The sequence below is a fragment of the Rhinolophus hipposideros genome, assembly GCF_964194185.1.
Source record: "Rhinolophus hipposideros genome assembly, chromosome: 6".
Taxonomy (NCBI): Eukaryota; Metazoa; Chordata; class Mammalia; order Chiroptera; family Rhinolophidae; genus Rhinolophus; species Rhinolophus hipposideros.
In genome coordinates, this window is record NC_138052.1 from 95,954,635 (window position 1) to 95,978,661 (window position 24,027).

Sequence of the window (24,027 nt, forward strand, 5' to 3'; positions counted from 1 at the left end):
AACAAATGAGGTCCCTTTAGAGAACTCCACCTTAGAAAACTTATTTATGATTGGGTATACTTCAAGTTTCATATTAGTAGCAGAAAGAGTTTTATGTTACTAAAAAGTCCAAAATTCAGCTGGTTGGGATAAAAGTGAATAGGCTATTTCATCAATAAAGCCACTAACAACTTCGCAGCATGTAGTCACACTGGACTGCTGGGGATTGTTATACTGAAAGGGTTTAAACGGGCCTGGGAGAAGAGGAAACGAAGGGATTGTGTGTTTACTGATAAAGTAGGATGAGAAAGTAGAATTAGAATATCCTAGAGAGGTAAGCAGTTGGGTAAATGATTTCCTAAGATGGGGAAAGTTTCTCTCCCTGTTTGGAGATAGAAGAGTGTTTTACAGGGGAAGAAGACTGATCCTTTAATGGTTATTTGAAGAGAGCATTCTCTCTTCCAAATGCTTTCCCTTGAGTGAGGAAGGCAGAACTAAAAGCAGGTACACGTGGAGCTCCCGCCAGGGGAAGTGTTTGGCTATCTGGATTCTGCTGAGATGGCCACAGGTCTCCAGGTCTCTTGGGGGCTTGTAGGAATGTGTCTTTCCCTGCCTGGTGTGCTCTGTGGGAAGGTGCTAGTGATTCCATGGAAGGAATCCACTGCAGGGGACTTGAGATGGTCATCTTTGCAACAGAGGAAATGCCTTTTTTGGCTACTTTCAAAGCCCACTCAAACGCTTCCATAGAAGATGAATGTTGATATATACGTCTATAGTAGTGTGATTTTTTTTGACCCAACACATTTTAAAAGAAATTTTCAATTTTGAAGAATTTTTAAATAAAATGCTTTACATTTCTGTAAAAGAGAAACTTCCTACTTAGCAGCACCAATTCAGGGTGTATCAATACTGTGCTTACCCTCAGCTATTAGAACTAGCCAGAATTATTGAAGATCCATGACCTCTGAGTAAACCTGGTATGCCAGACTTTTACTGAAGTCTGGACCCAACTGAAGACTTTCCTGACCACTGAACAATGGGGACTTATTCTAACCAATTGTGCAGATACAGATGCACTTACTCTGTCCTATTCAGTGGTAATTTCAACCCTTAACTGGCATATCTACCATGAAACTCTACACCCTTCTTCCTATCACTTCAAAACTCCTGACATCCTGTCTCCCCCAACTCCTCCTGCTTCCCCAACCCTCTTTCCTAGCAAATTACTCAGTGAATGTCTTCACTGGTGTGAATTCCTTTGCTTGGCAAGCAAATGATCTCATTTTTAAAAAGCCCTGGTAGTCTGTTTTATTCTGATACTTCTTATGCACTGCATGAGAAACAACTACTAGTACTTTGGTTACTATTTGATGTGGTTTAACAGACTCCTTGTGCCCGAGGGACAGTGGTAGCTGAATCCTACGTTCCTGCTGAGTTGTTTGCATGTTATTCCATGGGGATTGGACTTTAACGGTACTAAAGGGGACCAAATTCATTCTCATATATTTCTAAAAGAATTTAAAGCATGCTGCATTTTGTCTGTCCAGTCAGTTGTTTTTTTTTTTTTTTTTTTTTTTTTTTTTGCTCTCATGACTTATGCAAGCCTTTTCCTGGAGATGACCGGGGGGGACGACACATTTTGTGATGGACTATCCCAAGGCAACCATAAACCCAAAAAGGTTTTCATTGGGGCACAGAGTGTGCCAACAAAAAGCTACTCCCTAAGACCTGTGCATGTTGCCTCATCTAGTCAATATTCCAAGTGAAACCTAGCTTTTATCATCCTAACTTGATATTAGATATACCCTGGGCATGACAATGGGAGTTTTATGTAGCCTTGTAGAAATACTTTTCACATTTCTGTCAATCACAGTTGTAGAACCAAGCTGGGTCCAGGCTAGCAATCAGATTTGCATTAAGTATTTGAGTCATCACTACCAGTTGTTTTCTTCATTAAGTGATCTGAATATGGTCCTAATAACGCTATTAACCATGTAACTGTAAGAAACTCACTTATTTTGCCCACAGTCTTTGGAGGGAACATGTTCCTGTCAACACTGATTTCAGTTTAGTGAAACTGATTTCACACCTCTGACCTCCAGGTATTTGAGAGAATAAACTTGTGTTATTTTAAGCCACCAAGTTTGTGGTAATTTGTTGCAGCACCCACATGAAACTAATGCATCCACTTTGCCATATTTATCTGCTTTTCAAAAGCCTAGGCTTAACATTATCTTTAAACAACAGTTAACTCTAAGTGACCAGCATGTATATGGAACTAAAAATCATCTTTAAGCACAGGTATTATATATATATGTGTATATATACACATATATATACACATACATATATATGTATTTATCTATATTCATATCTTTTATTACTACGTGCTAAAAAACTGAAGTAAGCCGTTTTATCTTGGTAATGTTAACTTCAGAGCAGACTCCCTGGAGTCACATTTCAGACAAAGGGAAGGGCAAGATTCAAGGTGCTGTGATGAGCCTTTTGTCCTAGGACCATGAAATTATAACACCCGTCTGCCTCGGGATTATATTTAATAAATAGCAAAGTGCATACAGATTATTTACAACAGTTGTAAAGACAAGCAGGTCCTGTGCACGCGGTTCCCAGCAGTAAGAACAAACAGGCGTTGGCATGAACCGCTCATACTTTCTTCAGCACCGTCGTTCCGGAAGTGGAGTTCCCTTGCAATCTTCAGAAACACGTCCTGCTCCTCCTCACAACGTACTCTACATTCAGCGGGGGCCGGGTTTACTTGGCGTCAATCTGCAGCAACTGCTCTTTGCCGTTTATTATCAAGGACTTTAACTCTCCGTCTTCTTCCACTTCCACCCTTTCTTGGCCATTCTCAATAATTCTCTTGGTGGTGATTTTTTTGCCATTAATGATTTCGGTGGACGTCGACACGGATTTGAAGTTACCCGCGCCGGCCCGACCACAGGCCATGGAGAAAGAAGCAGCGCCCCCACGGCCCTGGGAACCAAAGGGATTAAATCCTGTATCAAAAGAAGGAAAACCACCCCCGAACGCTGGGAATTCACTGAAGGTGGAGAACAGGGGTGCGGACGCCCTGCCTCTGCTTCCCCGGGAGCTCCTCCGACCCCCGAAAACGGTCTCGAGCGGGTCTCCGAAGAAGTCAAGCGAAAATGGGTCCCGGCCGCCAAAAAACTCCCTGAAGACCTCGGCGGGGTCGCGGAAGTTGAAGACATATTCGAAGGGGTCTTGGAAAGGCCCGCCGCCGCCGCCGCCATTGTCCTTCACCCCCGCCTCGCCGTAGCGGTCATACACGTCCCTTTTCTTGGCGTCGGACAGCACCTCGTACGCCTGGGCCACTTGTTTGAACCTCCGCTCCGCCGCCTCCTTGTTCTCGGGGTTTTTGTCCGGGTGCCACCTGAGCGCCAGCTTGCGGTAGGCCTTCTTGATGGCCTCGGCCGAGGCCTGGCGGGGCACGCCCAGCACCTCGTAGTAGTCCACCATGTTGGGTGGCAGGCACGGCCCACGGCCCACGGCCCACGGCCCACGGCGCTCGGCCCACGGCCCTCGGCCCACGGGCACAGGCGCAGCGCAGCCGGCGGTCCCGGGGCGCTGGCCCGACTGCCCCGCGAGGCCCGCCGCTCGGGAGCCGCGCCCCTTGTGACGTAGCGCCCATCTCATTGGTCGAGGCCGCATCCCAGAATGCAGTGCTTGGAGGAGCTCTGTGAGGCCCCTCCCACCCAGGGCACCGCCCACCCACCAGCTCCTCCCACCCCGCCCCCTGTCCGGGGGTAAGCTCCAAATAGGGTGCGCGAGAGAGGAATTTCACCCGTGGAAAATGGTGTTCTGAAAGTTGGCTTTCCGTGACGCTTCCCCTTCGCATTAGCGATAGGTGGGGTGATAAGAGTAAATTTAGTGTGACCCTGGGTGGAAGGACAATCATACCATTTATCTAGGAAGTCAGTTCCCCAACTCTTTGGCCTCAGGACCTGTTGACTTTTGTTTATGTAGGTTATGCAGATGGATACTTACTCCATTAGAAACGAAAACATCAGAAAACTTCGTTAGTCAACTGAATAAACCCATCACACACTATATAAATCATATTTTTCGGGAAAGATAATTTTCAAAACATAAACATTTGGTGAAGGTTTTGTTTCCTTTTTTGTTTTTTGTTCTTTGTTTTTGCAAATCTCTGGCTTAGTAGAAAAGTGCTAATTCTGATATCTGCTTCTGCATTCTACCTATTGCTATATCACATGTCTTGCAGCCACTGGGAAACTCCACTGTACACTTATGAGCAAATGAGAGTGAAAAAGTTGAATATCATTATTATAGAAGTAGTCGTGATTTTGCAAAATTCCCCTGAAAAAGTCTTGGGGATCCCCAGAGTGCCTTGGCGCCTAGCAATATCAAAATGATTAAAACTCGCCGGCCCTGTTTACAGTACTGTGGCTAAACTTGGGATGCAGTGATTGTTTTCACTAAAACTGCTATAACGTGACCACGACTTTATTTTAGGCATTTTTCATCATCTGACTTCTTTCCCCTTTCTCATTCTCTCTCTGACACTATATTTTTTGCTTTGATAAATGCTGAGGCAACACCAAAAAAGGTTACTTAGCTCTAAGAGGAAAATGATTAACCAATGAATGCTAATATTTCATCATAAAGGGTAATAGACACAAGAGTACATGTGCTATATCACCAGGATAAACTGTCAAGTGTATATCACCTTGAGAGACTGAATGTAAAGCCCTGGACTTGGCACTCGGTAAACAGTAGTAAGAAGCTGATTAGGAGAAGAGTCCAGTGTGAACAAAGCAATGTGGGAAAGTATAAAGCATGTTTGGGGAAGAGTAAGTGACCCAGAATGGCTGGAGGGAAAGAGGCAGAGGGAGAGGTCAAGCAGAAAGGCTAGAGAAGAGGGATCGGGTTAAACAGGTGGGCTGGGTCCATTCCAGGGAGTTCTGAGGGCAAGGCTAAAGAGTCTGAATTTTAGTCTGGACCCTTGGAAGCTGCTGACTAAAGTTTCAGGGTAGTGCCATGCAGGGGACAGCTGATGCCGGGAATTAGAAGGGATTGATAGGGGCTGGGGGCTTTGGGGGCTGGGGGCTTTGGGGGCTGAGGCCCTGAACGAGGACCATGGCAGCTGGGTCTGAAGAGTGGTAGAATCATCTGGCTTCAGTACTTCCTTACTTGGATATGAGGTCTATACAAAAACACTTACTGAGTGCTTACGGTCTGCAAAACCATGGGATGGTACCTGAACGAGAGAGTGATTCCAAAGCTGAAGACTGTAAGGAATATATATTCCGATGTGTGTGTGTGTGTGTGTGTGTGTGTGTGTGTGTGTGTGTAGAGAGAGAGAGAAACAGAGAGAGACAGAGAGAGAGACAGAGAGACAGAGACAAGTAGTAGAGACAGATATGCAAACTGCTAAAGAATACAAGACAGAAAAAAACAAAATGCTACAGAGATTCAGGGAAATGGCTTTATTTCCCCTGGCGGGGCCCATAGATTCTCCAGAGGACAATGGATTTGTTAATGTAGTTCCTTTACCTTAGTAACAAGCAGCTCCAATCTGATACTGTCAAAGGAGCTAGGAGTGTGTGGAATGGTGGGTTTCTTAACTACTGGTTTCAGCTTAAAAAGAAATCATCTTCCAATGGGTTCCAGGAACTCTCTTGCAGACACTCCCCCACTGCAGTAGCCCCCCAAGCAAGACCACATCTCACCCTGCCTGTAATTGCCTGGTTGGTTGTCCACTGGAGCATGCCTCACAGGCAGGGATATTTCTAACTTGGTTTTCTAGTATAGTACCAGTAGGGTCAACATTTCTCATAAATATTTGGAAAATGGGAGGATTAGCAATGGGTTTTGCCTGTCAGTCCACTCAGGTTCTAGTACCGAAGCTTTATTGGATTGCTTGGTAGTGGTTCTTGGTTGTAATTCTTGAGAGTGAATTGTGGATTGCCTGCTATTCATATTAGTAAACAACATACCCTAGTCACGGGCAGAGTTGGACCCAAACTATCCATGTAAACAGAGGCCTCAAAAAGCTCTGAGGTGCTGCGTGATGCAGAAAAGTCATAAAATCATTTACAAGTGGTAACTGTGTGTTCACAGCCCTTTGGATCCATGTAATCTTCAGATGAACTCTCATGACATTGACATTTCAGAATTATTGCCCTTAATGTTGAAACTGGACTATGGATTTCAGAATTGCAGACAAGGGCACATCAATGAGCCAAGGCTCATATTTCGTTTTTCTGCTCACCCAGAATCTTGGTCCTGGAGAATGCTTGGGGGGTGGGGGTGAGCGTGCATGTGGGCACATACATGCGTGCACTCATATATAAGCATGTACAATACAAGATGGGACGTCTGTGGAGGAAGGATGGTGGTATGAGGAAAAGGGCCTCTAAGTACCAGAACAAGAGGGGCCCTGTGAATATGCTCCATAGGATACTGAAGTTAGCTGTTTCTCGATGACCCTCCTAACAGATCCCCAAACGTGGGCGGCCAGTGTTGTCCATGGTCAGAATATTGAGATCTGTGCTTCCCTCCTGGGATTATATAGAACAGCAATGGATCCCAAAAGGAAAGAGTGAGATTCTCAGTTCTGTCTGCCCTCCGATTTGCCCTTTTCGCAGGAGGGGCATTTCTGTTGGGCAATTGCCATATTTGTTCCCCGATCTTTTGGGGTACCAGCTGGGGCTGGATATCTCTGTGTGAGCACATTTGGTCCCAAAGTCCTGCCTTCTGCCTTCTCTCCATTTATTTAGATTGGGGAATCACTGTGGGGGGTCACAGCTTTAGTTCTGATTCCTAGTTGGTTGTAGATTTCAGTCTCAGCCTGACATATTATTGGCTGGGCACTGTGAGAGGCCAGTGTGAGGGCAGTTGTGGTTAAGAGCAGGGTCTCTAGTCTCTGCCACCCACAGCCTGGGCCTCAGCTCTGCCACTTAGTAAATGTAGGAGTCTGGCAAATCACTTTGTCTCTGAGCCTCAGTGCCTTTGTTTGTAAAATGGGAATAACAGTATCTGTCTTTACAGAAAAATTCCAGGGGATTATAAGTAATGTTATAAAGTGCTTATCACCATACTTGGCACATAGTACCTGCTCAATAAATACATGTTTTTCATACCGTTTTTGTTCACTTCTCCCCTTTGAGTCAACCAGGTCATCAGAATTGCCCTAAGTGTCTTCCTTCCCCTGGACATTGGGCCTGTGTGATGAGTATAATTTAACTTCTGTTTGATTATCTATTTTGGCCTCTTATATACAGAGTTCCTCTCACTGCCTTGGAATTAATACAGATCTGTCCTTGGAAAGGCCTTTTGTGCCCACGTACTCAACTGGGTTCCCCTTGCCCTCCATTCTCTACTCCAGCAGCATTCATTTCCTTCTTAGTCTGTTTCACAATCTGTAATGTGTCTATTTATATGTTTAAGTTGTCAGTCTGTCTCTCTTGATGGAGCTGAGTGTTGTGCAGGTGGGAGACTCACCTGTAGTGGTCTCTGCTGGGGCCTCCAGGCCCAGCGCCACGCCAGAGTCAGTAAATATTTGTCGGATGTATGAATCAAAGAAGACTGAACCACAGAAAAGGACATTCTTACAGGTTTCCATGAGCTAAAGGTGGGCTTGCAATATCATGTTCTTTTCTTTCTAAAAGGCATATTCGCCTTTCTTTTCATTTCTGGAAAGGAAGTCTAATTTGTCACCATATCGCCTTTTCCTTCTCAGGCAACATCCTCTTGGCCCATGGAAACACTAATTTAATGGAGTCAAAGGTGCTAGAGAGGCTTTGCCTTCTCCGTTTGTGCAAGCATGTGATTGGAGGGGTTGCTGAAGAATTCCAGCCAGTTAAAACTGTGATTGCCTTTTAAGACATCTAGTAAAGCTCTACCCTCTTTATTTCTAAAAGTAAACTTACTGCTACCTTTGAGTGACAGGAAAAGTCACATGACACCATCAAACATTAACTTGGTGTATAGATTGCTTGTTGCGACATGTAAGTGGGAGAGGGCAAACGGCTGGCAGACGAAAGTCTTGGTAGCAAAGGCAGGGCACCATGGCCGCAGGGTCCCAGGGGCCACATCCACTTGTCCTGGGTCTGCTGCTGTGTGCCCTTGGCCCCGCTGTGTCCCAGGGCAGGAAGCTGTTGGTGGTACCGATGGACGGCAGCCACTGGCTAAGCATGCGTGGGATCATCCAGCAACTGCAGCAGAGGGGACACGACACAGTGGTCTTGGCATCGGCTGCCTCCGTGCACATTACAGAAGGAGCATTTTACACCTTGAAGAGGTACCCCGTGCCGTTCCGAAGGGAGGACGCAGAAGCGTCTTTTATCAGTGTTGGCCACAATGCATTTGACAGGCAGCCTTTCTTGCAGCGCATGATCAAAACATACAAGAAAGTCAAAGAGGATTCTGCTATGCTCTTGTCCGCCTGCTCCCATTTACTGCACAACACAGAGCTGATGACCTCCCTGGCAGAAAGCAACTTCGATGTTGTGTTGACAGACCCCTTCCTTCCTTGTGGCTCTATTGTGGCCCAGTACCTGGCACTGCCTGCTGTGTTCTTCTTGAGTGCACTGCCATGCAGCCTGGATTTCCAGGGTACCCAGTGCCCCAACCCACCGTCCTATGTGCCCAGGAGTCTGTCATTTAACTCAGATCGCATGACCTTCCTGCAGAGGGTGAAGAATATTCTGATCGCCTTGTCAGAGAACTTTCTGTGCAGTGTGGTTTATTCCCCGTACGCAACACTTGCTGCGGAAGTCCTTCAGAAAGAGGTGACTGTCCAGGACCTCATGAGCTCTGCATCTGTCTGGCTTTTCAAAGGTGACTTTGTGAAGGATCATTCCCGGCCCATCATGCCCAATATGGTCTTTATTGGTGGGATCAACTGCGCTAGCAAAAAGCCATTATCCCAGGTGTGTAATTTGAGTGGGAGCTTTACAAGCTTCTATTCTAGCAAGTACTTAGGGGAGGTGAATCTGCCCCAGATATATGCTGAATGAGCACACAGGTGCAAGTGCCCTTTTTTGTGCATCTCTATCTTGCAAGTCTCCTAGGTCAAGCTGTCATTTATGTCCGTCATTGGAATCATTTTCTGGGTTGTTTCTTTGGATCTGAGACTTTCGGAAAGTAAACATTGGGCATTTGAGTCTGTGGTTCCAGGGAACAGTCATCAGTTAGAGGTAACTAACGTTAAATGCCATCCACCCCCCAGAGCACCGGGTTCAGGGTTCCTTGCAGAGAACAGATGTGTGTTGGACGCACCCCACCTTTGATTGGGTCAGGGACATAAGAGTCAAGATTGCTGGAACAGTTTTTGACATTTATAGATCCCAACTAGGAAAGCTGACTTTATGATCTTGGTTAAAGCTCCCATTTCTAGACATTCCAGCTTCCTAATAGCCAAACAGAAGATCAGTGAGAAGAGAGACTTGAAGATGGCGAGGGAAAGAAAGACTGGTGACCAGGGAAGTTTCCCGTATTTGTAGGTGACTCTGAATGCATAATGATAAAGTCCCTTCTCTAGTAAGCAGTCTTCAGCCTTAGCCTTTGGTGGAAAGGGAAAATGCATTCTCTGAGCCAGAGGGCAGCTGACTTATATAGAGAGAAGTCTCCATTCCTGGTCCCTGATTAGTCCATCCTCATGGAAATGAGGACTCCAAATCCTTGCAATTTGATTGCTCTGAAAAGCACTTCCTGATTGGTCAGAATGGAGCCTCTCTGATTGGTCGGGGAAGATGCTGATGGGAATATAGCAGTGCAGCTCCTATTAGATGGGGAAAGTCTCAGTCCTATAAGTTGAAATAGGATTCCAGGAGCTCCTTTATGAGCTCTGGCTCGACGGCAGGAACACAGTGCCGGCAGGCAGTTCAGTGTGGGATGCTGGCAGCTTAGGGCAGGTTTCCTCTTGAAGCGCAGTTGGCATGAGAGACCTCTGTTTGGAAACAGCTGCTAGGCTTAAACTTGACCTCAGTTAGCCACCAGGAACAGTGGTAAGTATCTTCTTTCTTGGGATCAACGTACTCTACACTTCCATTCGTCTAGTAGAGATTGTCTTATTCCTGACACTCTTGGTAAAAGTCCTGAACTTCAAGAATAAAAACAAAATCTTTTTCAATAAAGAGAGTCCACAGAGAGAGCACAGACTGGTGTTGGACATACCTTTGGGATGCCTGAAAGACGAAAGATGGTAGAACAACATTAGAGCAAAGGAATGGAACTCAACAATTCCCTGGCATCGTTCCTCTCTCAGGGTGAGACACCATCTTCGTGGACACATAGAGATGCAGAGATGATATCCATCCATACATGTTGGGTCTGGGGAAAATAGGCAAACAGAAGATCAATGAGAAGAGAGACTTGAAGATGGCGAGGGAAAGAAAGACTGGTGACCAGGGAAGTTTCCCATATTTGTAGGTGACTCTGAATGCATAATGATAAAGTGATATGTTTCCAAGAGGCTAAGTGCTTAATAAGGATTCTTGCAAAACCAAAGACATTTGGGAAAGGAAAATCTAATAAAAACCTGGAGCTAAAAATACTGAACTCTCAGCAGAAATTAGGGACAGTTTTATAGGCCTCATTGGAGTGGGCAAATGCTTCCACTTTAGTGGTCTCATCTTTTTGGAAGGTGATAAGAGGTTGGGGGAATTGCGGGTTATTTTCAGTTAACACATTGCTTTACTCTTTGGCCATTCCAGAGTCTGTAAAGTTGCAGCGAAGTTCAGGGGAAGTTTGCCAAATAGGGGGTGGATCTCACCATTATCGAATCTCATAAGACCTGGTCCAGAAGAGGCGTTGGCCATGATAATGCAATCGGCACAGTTTGTGATCTGTAGATGAACTTCTACGTCATTTAAACTTTAGCCAAGTGCTATTATTTAACTCTGGGTGTTTATGGTCCTGTGGGTCCCACTGGTGCAATCACACCCTGCTGGTTGCCAAGTGAGTGTGGGAGGGTGTGCAAGGGAGGGGAACTTAGTTTCAGCCCTTTCTAGACAAGGTGACATGTAAGAGGGGGTTTTATGAAGGGGTGAAGAGCCTATGAAATTAGACAAGTCGTTTGCCTTTGCACAGGGAAAAGAACTTACAGGGTGCTTGGAGCGGAGCTGTCTCTCCCCAGAAATGAGGGCTGGGCTAAGGAGGAAGCACCTCAGAAAAAGCATCCTAAACTGCAGCATGGTGGTGGGGAGGGTAACACCGGCCTCCTTGACCTTTCAGATGAACCTGATACAAAAGGCTGAGAGACGCCATCACTAGAGCCACAGGTCCCAAGACAGTCTGGGGCTGGGGAGGGTGGACCGCCAGCGGGCTCGCCGTGGAGGAAGGCTGCTCAGGATTTGGGCTTTACCGGTCATGCTCAGAATCGAGCTTGGTAGGTGGTTCTGAAAACCGTGCCTGCTATGCCCTGTTGGAGGCCTCCTGCATCTCACATCCAGGATGACCACTGTCCTGGTTTGTTCAGGACTGTTCAGGTTTTGACACCGGAAGTCCCATGCCCCAAGAAACCCCCAGTTCTGGGCAAACCCTGCCACAATTTCACTAATGCCCCCGGCATTCTTTGTAAACATTTAAAACCATTTGGAGAATCTCAGGAGGTTGATTAGATCATCAGTAACCTACAGTTGGGGGGCAATTGCCCCACTTTACGCCGTGCCCTATTTCCTGTAAGTGCGTCAGCGCTGTGTGTGCATGTGCCCCTGCACGTGAGTGCAGGCAGATGTGTGCCTGTGTATGTGTGCGTGCACTGTGCATGTTTCCTGAAGACCCGAGGGCTCCGGAGTTGGCTTTGAAGGTTGGGTAGACATCAGGCTGAGCTATGATTACTGCCAAGGGTTGAACTTAGAGAGTTCCGTAACTCTCTTCCTGGGGACACTGTCACCACTCTCATCTGCACGTTCCTCTTTCAACACTCTGGTTAATGCTGCCATTCTTCTGATTGCTGCATCCTATCAGAGCTTTTGTTTCACACCCATCTCAAAGTCTATTCCTTATCATTTCAGGGATAGGCCTCATGATAGGTCATGATCTGTAATCTGAATTTACTGATTGGGAATCCCTGCCATCACTGTTTCTCGCCCCATACACACAGTTTCTGAAATCTCATCCTGCTTCATACAAGGGAACGACAGACGGCACTGTACAACATTCATTAGTAGTTGTAAGATTCATTATTAACTAGAAAATCAATCACTGCTTAGAGTTCAAATAAACCAACATCACTCGATTGAAAAGAGAATTACTCCTTGATGAGAAAGATGGCTTTAATGGCAATAGGACGCCATTAGCAATAGGAAGGACTTTGAGTCAATTCAGCCCCCAGTTTTATAATGATGCTACCTGGCGTTCAGCAGAGAAACAAGCTGGTGTGATGTATAGAGGGTTTGTCACACAGCTCCTCTCTCTGTTCTTCACTCCTGATTCTTTGGGTCATCTTGTCCAGAAGTTTCTTCAGAAGCAAGTCCTATTGTTATCTTGAGCTTCATATTTAAAGAACCGAGGCTGTCATGCCCATAGGTGGTGTTTGTTGGAGACAGCGGGGTGGCCTTCTGGGCGCCATCTTCCTTGGATACAGTGATGGACATGTCGCTGTAAAGGATCAGCCTCGGGAACAGGACGAGCACTGTGTGAGGGTCGTATGCTGGGTGGGTGGAGACTAGGGGCCTGTTTGTCTTTCCCACCAGGGGCTTTGGTAGCCAGGGTTTACTCACGTCCCCTTACTGACCGCGCAAGGGGTTCAGATCACTCATGCACGCTTGGCCAGGGTTTCCGCCCCCCGCTTTTCACCTCATACCTAGGGATGAGCGTTTTGCTTTTTACAGTACATTATGGAAGTAGCAAAGAAAGATTCAAATATATTTCTGCATATTCTTCTTGCTAAGGCAGGAAAGTTGATTTACACGCTTTAGAAAGCTCTTCTCCAGGGAAGGTGGAAAAATGCAAGGTTGATTGGTTAAATTTGAGGGCTGAGTGACACAAATATGATCTATAGTCATCCAAATGTGTCGGCTGCCATGTGGGAGTCTCTGCGGCAGGCTGCAGGGGACCAAGGGCTGTTAAAGATTGTCTTCACTATTCGAGTTTGCTTCCTTAATCGTGAGCTTGATTCATAACACTCTGTAGCTTTGTGCTTTGACTCGATTCGTTCTTTCTACATAAAAAGAATATTCCAGAAGCCTTGAAAGTGATACATATCTTTACTGTAGACTTTCTTAAAGAGGCAGTGCAGGAGTCTTAGAGTCTATTAGAAAGCTTTCTGAAATCATCTTTGAGCAGTTTTCCCCTCCCCCCAGTGTTTCTGTTCACAACTGAAAGGCTCTCTCCTCTCATGAGGCCAGCTCACCATTCCTCCCTCCTGTCTTCTGCCCTCTTCTTCTGCTCCCTCCCCTAAAGTCTGCTCTCTCCCCAAGAGCTTCTCAGCTGCCCAAGCCTTCGGGAAGTGGATCTGGTCTTTTCTCTGATTTTTTTCCCTTTGGAAAATTAGCACACTACCTGGATTCTGCATCTCCAAGAAGAACCCAAGAGATAACTCTGCAAGCAAGAAGCCTTCCTCCTTTGAAAGGGAGTAAGGGAGGGAGAAATGCTATAACACACGTTAATACTTTGTGTCTCTATCACACACACACACACACACACACACACACACACCTTTAATCGCATTCTTAAGAGGAAACTGATTCACAGCTTAAGGGATACAGTCACCCTACAAATACGAGAAAAAAAATTAACCAGAAATTTCTCTTTTGGCTCTAGGAATTTGAAGCGTATGTTAACGCTTCCGGAGAACATGGAATTGTGGTTTTCTCTTTGGGCTCAATGGTCTCAGAGATTCCGAAGAAGAAAGCTATGGAAATTGCTGATGCTTTAAGCAAAATACCTCAGACAGTAAGAAGATTCCATACAATTCTTTTATATCTATCTTCACAAGAGTTCTAACCCCAGACTTCCAGTATGTATACTAATTCTATTAGTTGGACTTTAGACTTGGATTTTCTCTGCCACTCCCTAATTATTAATCCAAAATTGTTCTTTTTGCTATTTTACTCTTAACTGCTCTGTTAAACCATGGTCCAATTCTCTTGGAGGCCTCATTTTCTCTAAGAGACTCGAAAGTGTATTAAGGAGAATTTATTTTAAAAACAAAATAAACAGGATAGTGATTCTTCATATTAAATAGAAATATTTCTCCAAAAAGCTGTTGGTTAGGACATCTGGATTTATTTCTTATATTTCTACTTTTATACTTCTACACCCACTCATTTGAGTAAGTAGACCTTCCCTCAAAGTGCAAAACAGTGCAAAAATCATAAATGTACAGCTTGATGACTTTTCACAAATCCATACAATGTTACCAGCCCCCAGAAGCTTCTTAGTCACTACCCCTCCCACCCCTGCCAAGGTTATGTTCATTCAGAGGACTCTGCTTTCTAGTTACCATAAAAAATTTTATTTTTCGTTGTTTTAAAAACTCTTATTATGTTCTTTAAACTCTCTTCTTGTCTGTAAGGTCCTGTGGCGGTACACGGGAACTCCACCTCCGAATCTTGCGAAGAATACAATCCTTGTCAAGTGGCTGCCCCAAAATGATCTGCTCGGTATGTGGAGAGAATTTTATGTGTAAGTCAAACCAAGGTTAAATTAAGAAAGTGGCTTAGCCATGGCCATTCTAAAGGATTGTTCAGCTGGAAAATATTACGGCCAACATGTTCCACATTGCTTTTTATCCAGTGGAGCATCTCAACCCACATTTTTGTCAGCAAACTTCCACAAGGGCCACATGTGGATAGCATCGAGTCCTTAGAGTGTATCCATCACCTAGACGATGCCAGAATGTGAAACTTGGCGACTTGACCACTAGCATCCCTCTGTTTTTGCTTTCCAGGTCACCCGAAGACTCGTGCCTTTATCACCCATTCTGGCTCCCATGGCATTTATGAGGGAATATGCAACGGCGTTCCGATGGTGATGTTACCCCTGTTTGGTGACCAGATGGACAATGCAAAGCGCATGGAGTCCCGGGGAGCGGGTGTGACCTTGAACGTCCTGGAAATGACCTCTGAAGATTTAGCAAATGCCCTCAAAACTGTCATCAATGACAAAAGGTAAGAGAGAAGGTACAGGGAAGTACTGGTTGTGTTTTGGCCATCCCATTCGCAATAAATACTCAAATGTGAAAACAAATATGTAAAAGTCTAATTTGCAAGTAAGACACTTGGGGGTTTGTTATCATTTTATAAAAGGATGCCTTCATTCCTATAGATTTTATCATAGACATGATTTTAAATATTTTTCCTGGTAGATTTAAAACTTAATTTATATATATTTTAAAAAGTCACCACGATAGATGCCCGATCTATAAATTCCTGCAAAGAGAAATATTCCATTACAAGAAGCATAGTGTCCATAAGATAAAAACAAACCGGGTGCTTAGAGGTACAGCTTTTCCTAGCACTGAAGCCTGTGAGAAATTTTATTCTTGGGGATTTAAAAGTGGCGGGAGTTCATGTGATATCACTTAAAATAAAAGGCTTATAATAAAAGCAAGATAAGTTTGTTCAAATGTAGTTCTGAAAATGATTCAAAGGGCAAAAGCCATCAGATCCAATGATCTCTGAAATTTATTGTATAGTTGTCAAGCTCACAGGTAATATTGGCTGATGAAACCATATGGAAAGAAGTGATGGCCAGGGGTAGCCTTCATCCAACAATCAATAATGTATGAGTGTGCACGAGTGTGTTTGTGCAAATGTGTGCATGTGCATGCATGTGTGCATGCCTGTGTGAGTGCATATGTGTGTCTGTGAGAGTGTCAGGAGCCTTCACCTGTAGTTGCTTCGTTTCAGAAGAGACAGCAGTCAGGAGGGCAGATGTGGAACCCTGGAGTATGTTCAGACGGGAGGAGACACGGCACAGGGGGACACAGTGAGCTAGGAAAGGGAAAATAGGGGAGAAATGGTGCTCACATGCACGCGGTGAACAGAAACGTCCACATAACCCCACTGTAAAGTGTACTAACTTCAAAGAGTACGAACAACCTGCCCAGGGCAGTTGGAGGTGTTCTCATCCTTTTATTCCAACTAGTTGCTTCTGGCAGCCTGGCTTGTCAGCGGCAGGCCGTGCTGCTCACACATCAATACAATCAAAACCGGACTTCTCTCCATAGACAGATGAAATGCGCTGCTGGCGCTCACATATAATTTTGATCTTTTGTTCAGTGGTATAGGCAACCACTGGAAACCTAAAAATGACTTGGTACAAGTGCTCCGGTACATTATTATTTTAAGAAAACACTTATTATTTAAGTTATTAACTAACTTCGTCTATTCATTTTTGAGCCATCTCTACCTGACTGTGAATCTCCAGTTCCCAACACTCTAAGCTTGGACAATACCTACATAAAACAAAGAAAAATAAAAAAAATTTAAACAGCAGACTATGCAACCAGGCCATAAAAGGTGCTCCATAAATAATGAATGAATGTCCAAGAAAATCTACCTCGAGTAAGAGAAGATTTATATAAAAGGAAGGTGTTTAACAGGATGTCTGGCCAAATAGTAATATTACATTAGAATAATATATCCAAGTACAATGACAGACATGTTTAATTACTCCCCAATAAAAGTGTCTTTTTTCTCTTCTCTCTTTTCTTTCCCTTTTCCTTTTGCTTCTCCTTCCCCTCCGCCCCCTCCCCTCCTCATTCTCCCCTTCCTCTTCCTTTTCCTTCTCTTTCCTCTCCTAGTGCATGCATGCTAAGCATTAAAGCATCTAACCCATTTTGGATTTGGATGTTCTGATTCAGCTTTCAACACTGTGCCGAATAAACAGGAATGCATTTTGCTTTAACAGGCTGCATAGACACAGGCTCATGTTAAATTTAGCCCTTGGACGGTTTGATGTTTCAACAATCAAACTGAAAATGTACACTATTATCTTGGAGATGGCACTTAACAATGGCTTTATACTTTGGCTAGATGTGATTGTTTACAAATTCGAATGGGAAGTAGTTCATAATTTCTGACATGACCTTTTCTTTTATTTCTTTACTATCTTACTATAAAGAAAGTATAATCTAATTTCCTACAAAAAAATCACTATAAAGAAAAGAAGAAAAATAACAAGCAGGTTTTGAATAATTTTAAATTATAATTTTGACTTCTGTTTTTCTGTCTTCTTTCTAAGAGATAAAGAACATTTGTGTGTGTGTGTGTGTGTGTGTGTGTGCACGCGCATGCACAGGCATGTTTTATTTGCTGGTTATAACAGGGACACATTTTCTCTACCAAGTTTGGGAACATCTGGTACTAACTGGGACTATGGAAGCAAGCAAACAAGCATGAAAGGAGGATAGTTCCCTACCATCGGTGTCCCAGGCATTCACGTAACTGTCTTTACGTTTAGCTATAAGGAAAACATCATGCGTCTCTCCAGCCTTCACAAGGACCGCCCCATCGAGCCGTTGGACCTGGCTGTGTTCTGGGTGGAATTCGTGATGAGGCACAAGGGGGCACCACATCTGCGCCCTGCCGCCCACGACCTCACCTGGTACCAGTACCACTCTTTGGACGTCATTGGCTTCCTCTTGGCCATTGTTCTGGGAGTCGTCTTCATTGGCTATAAATGTTGTGCCTTCGGCTACCGGAAATGCTGTGGGAAAAAAGGGCGAGTTAAGAAAGCTCAGAAATCCAAGGCACACTGAGAAGTGGGCGACCCAAATTTGCAAACAGATTCAGTGTTAAATTCAATGTTATGCTTATTGAAGAGATACTTTGCCATAAGTGAGACACCCCAGAGTGCATTTTAAAAAGAAAAATAATTTAATTGCTAGTCAGTCAACTTGGTAAAAATATGTGAATATTTTCTGCCCCTTCCAGTACCTTTAACCTGGACTACACTTGCCATCTTTCAAATGACTTGCCAAGAGGGTTGGACAGGTCCCTCCTTCACGCGGCATTACTTCTCTTAGAAATGGCATCTTTTGGAAGCCACAGCTGCCTCCACCTTGGATAACGGTTCTAACATCATCTGGCTCCTAACAGGATTTATGGCCAGGCTGTTGTGATCAATTCCTTCAGTGATAATGGCAGGTCCTAATTTAAGCTCATGTTTCACAGATGTCACTTTGTGTATTTAAATAAGGAAACATTTATTTTTTTTAGGAAATAGTGCTTTATACTTGAAATGAATGAATGACAGAGTCCTTGGAGAACGGTGTGTGATTTTTTCCTTTGGTGGGAGGAAAGAATGATACATAATTGATGTGTTTTGATACATAATTGTGTGTTTGAGAGGATAATCATTGCTTGTGTCATGGATCTGAATTTGATAAAAACTCAAAGTATAGTGTCTGGCAAGTATATTTTTCTCCAATGTTTCCCACAACTAAAAACATTAATAAATTTATCTAAATTATACTTTGTAGGTGTTCTTCTCTTTATTGGTATTGCATTTATTTATTGTTAAATTACGTGTTCTAATTACAAAAGTAAAGCATGATTATGGCAAAATTTGAAAAATACAGAGGTGTATGCATACACACACAAGAAAATTAAAATTGCTCATAATTCCATTCCTCAGAAATAATGATGATTACTATTTTAACAAATATATATATAAAATCTTGTAGCTACACCAGATATGTCCATTGTTTAACATTCTTCACTTCACACTATCATGATTGTTCTCCCCAGGTCTTTGTATAACATTTAATTTGTTTTTCACAGCCAAGGACTATTCAATTGCATGGATTTATCAGGATGTATTTAACCACACAGCTCGGGGTGGGGGGTCCACTTTTATTTTCTTCTATAAAAAAAGACCTCACAGAATGTCTGTGGGGACAGAGCCAGGAGTGCAGTTTCCAGGCTCTCGGCCTCATGTGGAAAGGTGCTGGCTCGGTTATTAGATGGCCATCAGCTATAATTAGATAGCCATCCCCTGTGGCTGGGTGGCCATCAGCTGTTACCGGTTAGCCATTAGCCACTAATATAACTGCCGTGGCTACGCTAGGGGTTGGTTGGTTGGTTAGTTGGCTGGCTGGCTGGCTGGCTGGCAGGCAGAGAAGCGGACAGCGGATTGCAGCTAGGAAGTGGGGTTGGTTGGCAGGGAAGCGGATGGTGGATTGTGGATTGTGTGGATCCTACTTCCTGTGTCTTGCCAGGGTGGGGTGCAGGAAAACCCTGCGTTAAGGTACTGGCGGATGTTTGCTCTTGTGTCTCAACCAGCCGCCATTGAGAATATAGTGGTATGACTCCCCTATCTATGGCTCTGTGGGTGTTCCTTTTTGGCCTCACCCTATCCTGCATTCTTGTGCGGGGAGCAGGACCAGAGACGCTGCATAACAATGTCCTAGCAGCTAAGTCTTTGCACACATTCATGACTATTTTTGTGGGAAAGTGTTTTACAATAAATCAATCATAGTCTCAGCTTGGGTTCCCCTGTGGCAAGGATTCAAGGGCAAGTAGTTTATTTGGAACTGAAGGAAATCCTGACACGGGTGTGGGGAGTGGGCTGGGGACTAATGACCGCCAAGAAGCTGCCTCGCCTGTGGGTGACTGGAGCTGAATCTCTCTGGTTGACACTGGGGACCAGTGCAGAAAATACACCAGACTTATCCCAGCAAGAAGCAAGGCCCTTGGGTATCTAAGTACTCGCTCTGCCAGTGATTGGCTGCCCCCAAGTGGTGTTAATTTGCCCACACTTCCGGTGAGTATGGGTGGCTCCAAAGGCCAGAGAGCTCACAGGAGAAACAGGACGATGGGGTGTTGAAGGTGGGCTTGTACATTAAAGAGGTAAGAACACAGGGCATATGGGTAGGCCCTGCCACACTGCACCGCTACCCTGGGCAAATGGTTTGAGATATTCCCAAACTACATCCTGAGATGGTGTGAGAGCCAGGTTCTCACACATCTTCAGTATAAAATAATACCTTATTTTTTTTAAAAAGCGTCTGTTTGATAGGTGAAAAGTGGGATCTTGTTTTAAATTTGCTTTTCTTATTATGACTATTAAAAGTTGAATTTTTTCTTACTAGCTTATGAGCCATTTGTATTTCTTTTTTGGTTCCTTTGCGAGGGTGTATTACCCAGAGGATTTGCTCAGAGTGCTTACTGCGCTAATGAGAGTATCTTCTGTCATGTGCTGTATGCATTTTCTTCACTTGTTCTTTGCCTTTCATTTTGTTCAGACTTCTGTTTGTTTGTTGCTTTGTGTTACATGTAGAAGTTTTAAGTGCGTAGGCTTCCAGTGGGTGTCTCCTGACCCTGGCCCCATTTACTCCTTTCCTGGGCTGCTTTGGGAACACAAGTTCCCACCCCACATCTTTGTTGGACCCTGTGGTAATGCGTGGACTATTTCCAGCCTCCTTCCAGGCCCTTCCCCGTCCACTCAGGGACCCATCTTCCAGCCTCACTGCCCATGCTCCCTGCTGCCCCCACCTCTCTCAGGGACCCTGAGCTGCTCTGACCTCCAACCAGCTCATGCTCCTATGCACCTTTGTGTTTCTAGCCCTTACACCCTCTTGTTTGCAAGTGAGGGGACCCAACTTGGGATACCATAAGCAAAAATGGGTCTTTCTGTAAGGAAACAGGCTTCCCAAGGACTTGAGTCTCGTGACCAAGCCTCTGGAGTGGCTAGGCTGAGTGGAACCCCTCCTGCCCTCTCCTGTCCCTGTGTACTCTGGGAGCTGGCTTTAGTCTTTCCTCTCCTCTTGGTCTTCTTTTTTCCTCAGCCCCCAGATCCCTCAGCTACAAGATCCCACAGGACACTGACTGGATTATCCCTTATCCAGAGTTCCGAATTCCTGAGAGAAAGAATCTGATTCATCCAGCTGGGTCAGGTATCCATTCCTTGTCCAATCAGGAGTGGTGGGGGAGGGATTACAGAAGGAATACATGGCCACTAGGAGCCCAAACCGTGATCCCAAAGGTCAGGGAAGAAGGAAACTTGTGAGCTGGGGAGATGCCTCAAATGTGTCTACTATTTTTCCACTTTCTGCCTTGGCCCTTTCATGCATTTAAGCTCACAGGTTTCTACAAATACAATGTTTTATTTTCAAGTTAGTTCCCATAGAAGCAGAGGCAGGAAGCTCAGCAGAGTGACAGCATATGAGAGTAGCTGGTTTTATGCATGGATGGTATGTGAGTCAAAAATGATTGTCATAATCTGGAAAAAATAATTAAAAGTATTTTTATCTTGGAAAACCAAGCAGGGCCACTTCTACTGTCTTCATGTTTTCTCTGGATAACGTGTTCAGGGCATCTCACTTTTTGCCATGGCTTACACACTCAGCACGTGCGTAATAAAAACTGGCCCCTTTCTCCACCCCTCCTGATAACCATGTCCTTCACAATGTGACTTTGTAGCTCTTCCCACTAAGAGCAGAGATCTATTTCTCCACCCCTCGAGTCTGGGTTGGCTTGTGACTTGCCTTGGCTAATAAAATGTGGCAGAGGTGATGGGTACTTGTTCCAACTCCAGGGTGCAAGAGGCCTTTCTGTTTCTGCTCACTCTGTTGGAACCCTGTCCAGCTGCTATGAGGACAGCCTGGGCTAAACCTGATGAGAGACAGGTGTCCCAATCATCTCGGTCACCTCAGCCAATTGCTAGCCATCTGCCAGATACCTGTGTGAGGTCCTCCTAGACCAGCCAGCCCTCGCACAACCCACCATCTGACTGTTGATGCATGAGTCACTCCAGTTGTGCTTAGCTGGACACGGCCCAGACCAACAGAACCACCCAGCTGACTACCCACAGACTCGTGAACAATAACAAGTTGTTGTCAGTCATTATGTTTTGAGGTGGCTTATTACACAGCAAAGGCTAACTGATACATTCACTTTTGGCTCTACATCCATGACGTTTCATGTGTTGCGTCTTTAGACCCTCAGACGACAACAGGGAGTCAAGGCCTGAGGGGAGTCAAAGGAGGTAGGGCAGAGGGGGCTATGAAAGAAGGGGCACATGGCAATTGTCTCCATGTTGGTGTCTGTTCCATATTGGTCCCTATGTCTCCAAAGGGCAGACCGAGGAACAATGTGTGACTTTTGTGTGTGACTTTTATGGCACTGTATAGAGCATTTTCACTTTCTAACCATTCAGATCCAATGAAGTAGAACTCGGTTACAGAGGGTAACGAACTTCCTGGTATCAGAGATGTCCAAGCAGAGACTAAGGAACCCTCTCTGGGCAGGGAGGGAAAACTCTGAGCAAATTTCACTAAGCAGTCTTACACCTAAGTGGCTCTGAGTCTTGTTCTGTTGCCCAGTAATGCATAGAAAGGTTTCCGGAGGTCCATATTTCATTGCTCACACTGGTGATCTGGACTTTCTGTCTCAGTTATAAGTGACAGGGAAATCTGTGGGGTCCCACTTTTGGTTTGAGGAAACAGGGTCTCTGCCTTCGTTGAGGTTCTTCATCTTCTCAGTATTCTGCCAGTGGGAAGCCCCTTCCCCACGCCGCAAGTCCTTGAGGAAGAGAAGTCCTTTTTCCTTTGTCACCTCCTTCCCTATAGCTGCCCTGACCTCGCCCACCACCCTGGGGCCCTATGACCACATCCCCAGGGGATGGCATTGTGAATCACCCCCTCCTAACTATTTTCCTTTCCCAAACAGGCCATCGTACTTCATCAGACATGTGTTTAACAGAAATGTTTAACGACAACATAATGTGAGATTTATCACAGGGCCCTCTGCACCCCTCAGAGCCCTCAGGTGACAGAGACTCAGGGAGGCAGTTGGACCTTAAAATTCCAAGGGCCTGGGCCCTAACGGTGATGATTCTAGTGAAGCCCTCCTGCTCTGCCAGGAGACCCGTTCCTCATCCGCGTTATGACTGAGCGGCCCAACTTCTCACTTCTTTGACAAGCAATCCCGCCACTGTCCACATTCCCATTGATGTGTGTTAGGCAATGAACGGACCTTCTTCTTGTGTTGTATTTTTTTTCCATCCAGGAGATAACTCTGAGAAAAGGTCAGTATTTAGGTCCCAGAGGAGATCTTTAAAGCATTCCCAGGACAGAGCACAGGATGGTGAAGGGCCCAGGGATGGGGTTTGAGGGGCATGGAACAGGAGGAGAAAGGGTCTGGGAGCTCTCGGTCCTCCATCTTGACATCCATGTTGGTGTTTGTCAGCCCTCAAGAAGCTGCTGATGTTGTAAGAGTCCCTTGACAGGACTATGAGAGTTGCTGAGGGGGATTTCTCATTAATCTTTAGTTTTCAGCGTCTAGAAAAAAGGAAGGGAGGACTCACTTAACCAAGTGTCTTAGTTATCTGTTGCTGTGTAACAAACTGCCATAGATTTATTGGCTTCAAACAACACCCATTTATTATCTCACAGTTTCTGTGAGTTTCTGTGAGTCAGGAGTTGGACACAGCTTAGCAGGGTGCTTTGCTCGGGGGCTCACAGGGTGTGCTCAAAGATGCCAGTGTCCTTCTTGGAGCTCGGTTCCCGCCCCCAGCCCCCCATGTAGTTGTTGACAGAATCCAGGTCCTTGTGGGGATAGTACTGAGGCCCTGGATTCCTTGTCACATGGCCCCCTCTGCAGGCACCTGACGGCATGGCTGTCCCTTTTCAAGGCTAGCAGGAGAATGTTTTTCTCCAGTCTGCTCAAACGGAGCGTAAATGACAGAATGTGATCACGAGAGTGGCTTCCCATCACTGTCACCATATTCTATTGATTAGAAGTGAATCGTGGGTTCTGTGCAAACCCAAGGGGAGGGGATTATACAGGTGGAGGCACTGGGGGTCGTCTTAGACTGTGCAGTCAATACACCGAGTCCTTTACAAATCTTGTGTCTCCCAAAAGAGCCTGAGGAAGAGATGGCAGAAGCAGCCATAGACTCAAATGAGGACCTATCAGAGGAAACAGAAGAGCCGGAACCTCTGGAGCGAGACGATGGTGGTAAGAAAGACAGCCACGTCCTTGCATTCCTGTCCCATCTTGACCACTAACTTCTTGACGGCCAGTCCTTGCTGAGGCCTCAGTTTCTCCATCTGTACAGTGGACAGGAAGGTCCCTGCCCAATCACGTC

The 24,027-nt window shown here is 45.2% G+C and overlaps 3 protein-coding genes across 9 annotated transcripts in view; 2 read left to right on the forward strand and 1 right to left on the reverse strand.

Moving 5' to 3' along the window:
• The window catches only part of LOC308499202 (UDP-glucuronosyltransferase 1A6-like), a gene marked incomplete at both ends in the record, with an annotated part of 41,023 nt that extends 22,614 nt beyond the window's left edge, over window positions 1-18,409 (forward strand). For 4 of the 7 annotated variants that reach the window (XM_081052204.1, XM_081052209.1, XM_081052203.1 and 1 more), the window contains 4 exons: window positions 13,753-13,884; window positions 14,507-14,594; window positions 14,882-15,101; window positions 17,398-17,695. In XM_081052204.1, the coding sequence (XP_080908330.1) occupies window positions 13,753-13,884; window positions 14,507-14,594; window positions 14,882-15,101; window positions 17,398-17,695 (738 nt within the window). Of the gene's footprint in view, window positions 1-8,048; window positions 8,916-13,752; window positions 13,885-14,506; window positions 14,595-14,881; window positions 15,102-17,397; window positions 17,696-17,870 lie in introns of those variants that run through there. The other 3 variants (XM_081052208.1, XM_081052206.1, XM_081052207.1) reach the window with 3 other exon arrangements.
• Window positions 2,752-3,514, reverse strand: LOC308498920 (dnaJ homolog subfamily B member 3-like; the record flags this gene model as incomplete). Its single annotated transcript, XM_081051719.1, has 1 exon — window positions 2,752-3,514. The coding sequence occupies exon 1, from the start codon at window positions 3,475-3,477 to the stop codon at window positions 2,752-2,754; it is 726 nt and encodes a 241-aa protein (XP_080907845.1). The 5' UTR covers window positions 3,478-3,514.
• Window positions 18,410-23,803: 5,394 nt separating the features above from the next.
• MROH2A (maestro heat like repeat family member 2A) overlaps window positions 23,804-24,027 on the forward strand; it is a 40,459-nt gene continuing 40,235 nt past the window's right edge. The window contains exon 1 of the mRNA XM_081052210.1: window positions 23,804-23,897. Coding sequence (XP_080908336.1) covers window positions 23,816-23,897 — 82 coding nt within the window. The 5' untranslated portion in view covers window positions 23,804-23,815. The remainder of the gene's footprint in view (window positions 23,898-24,027) is intronic.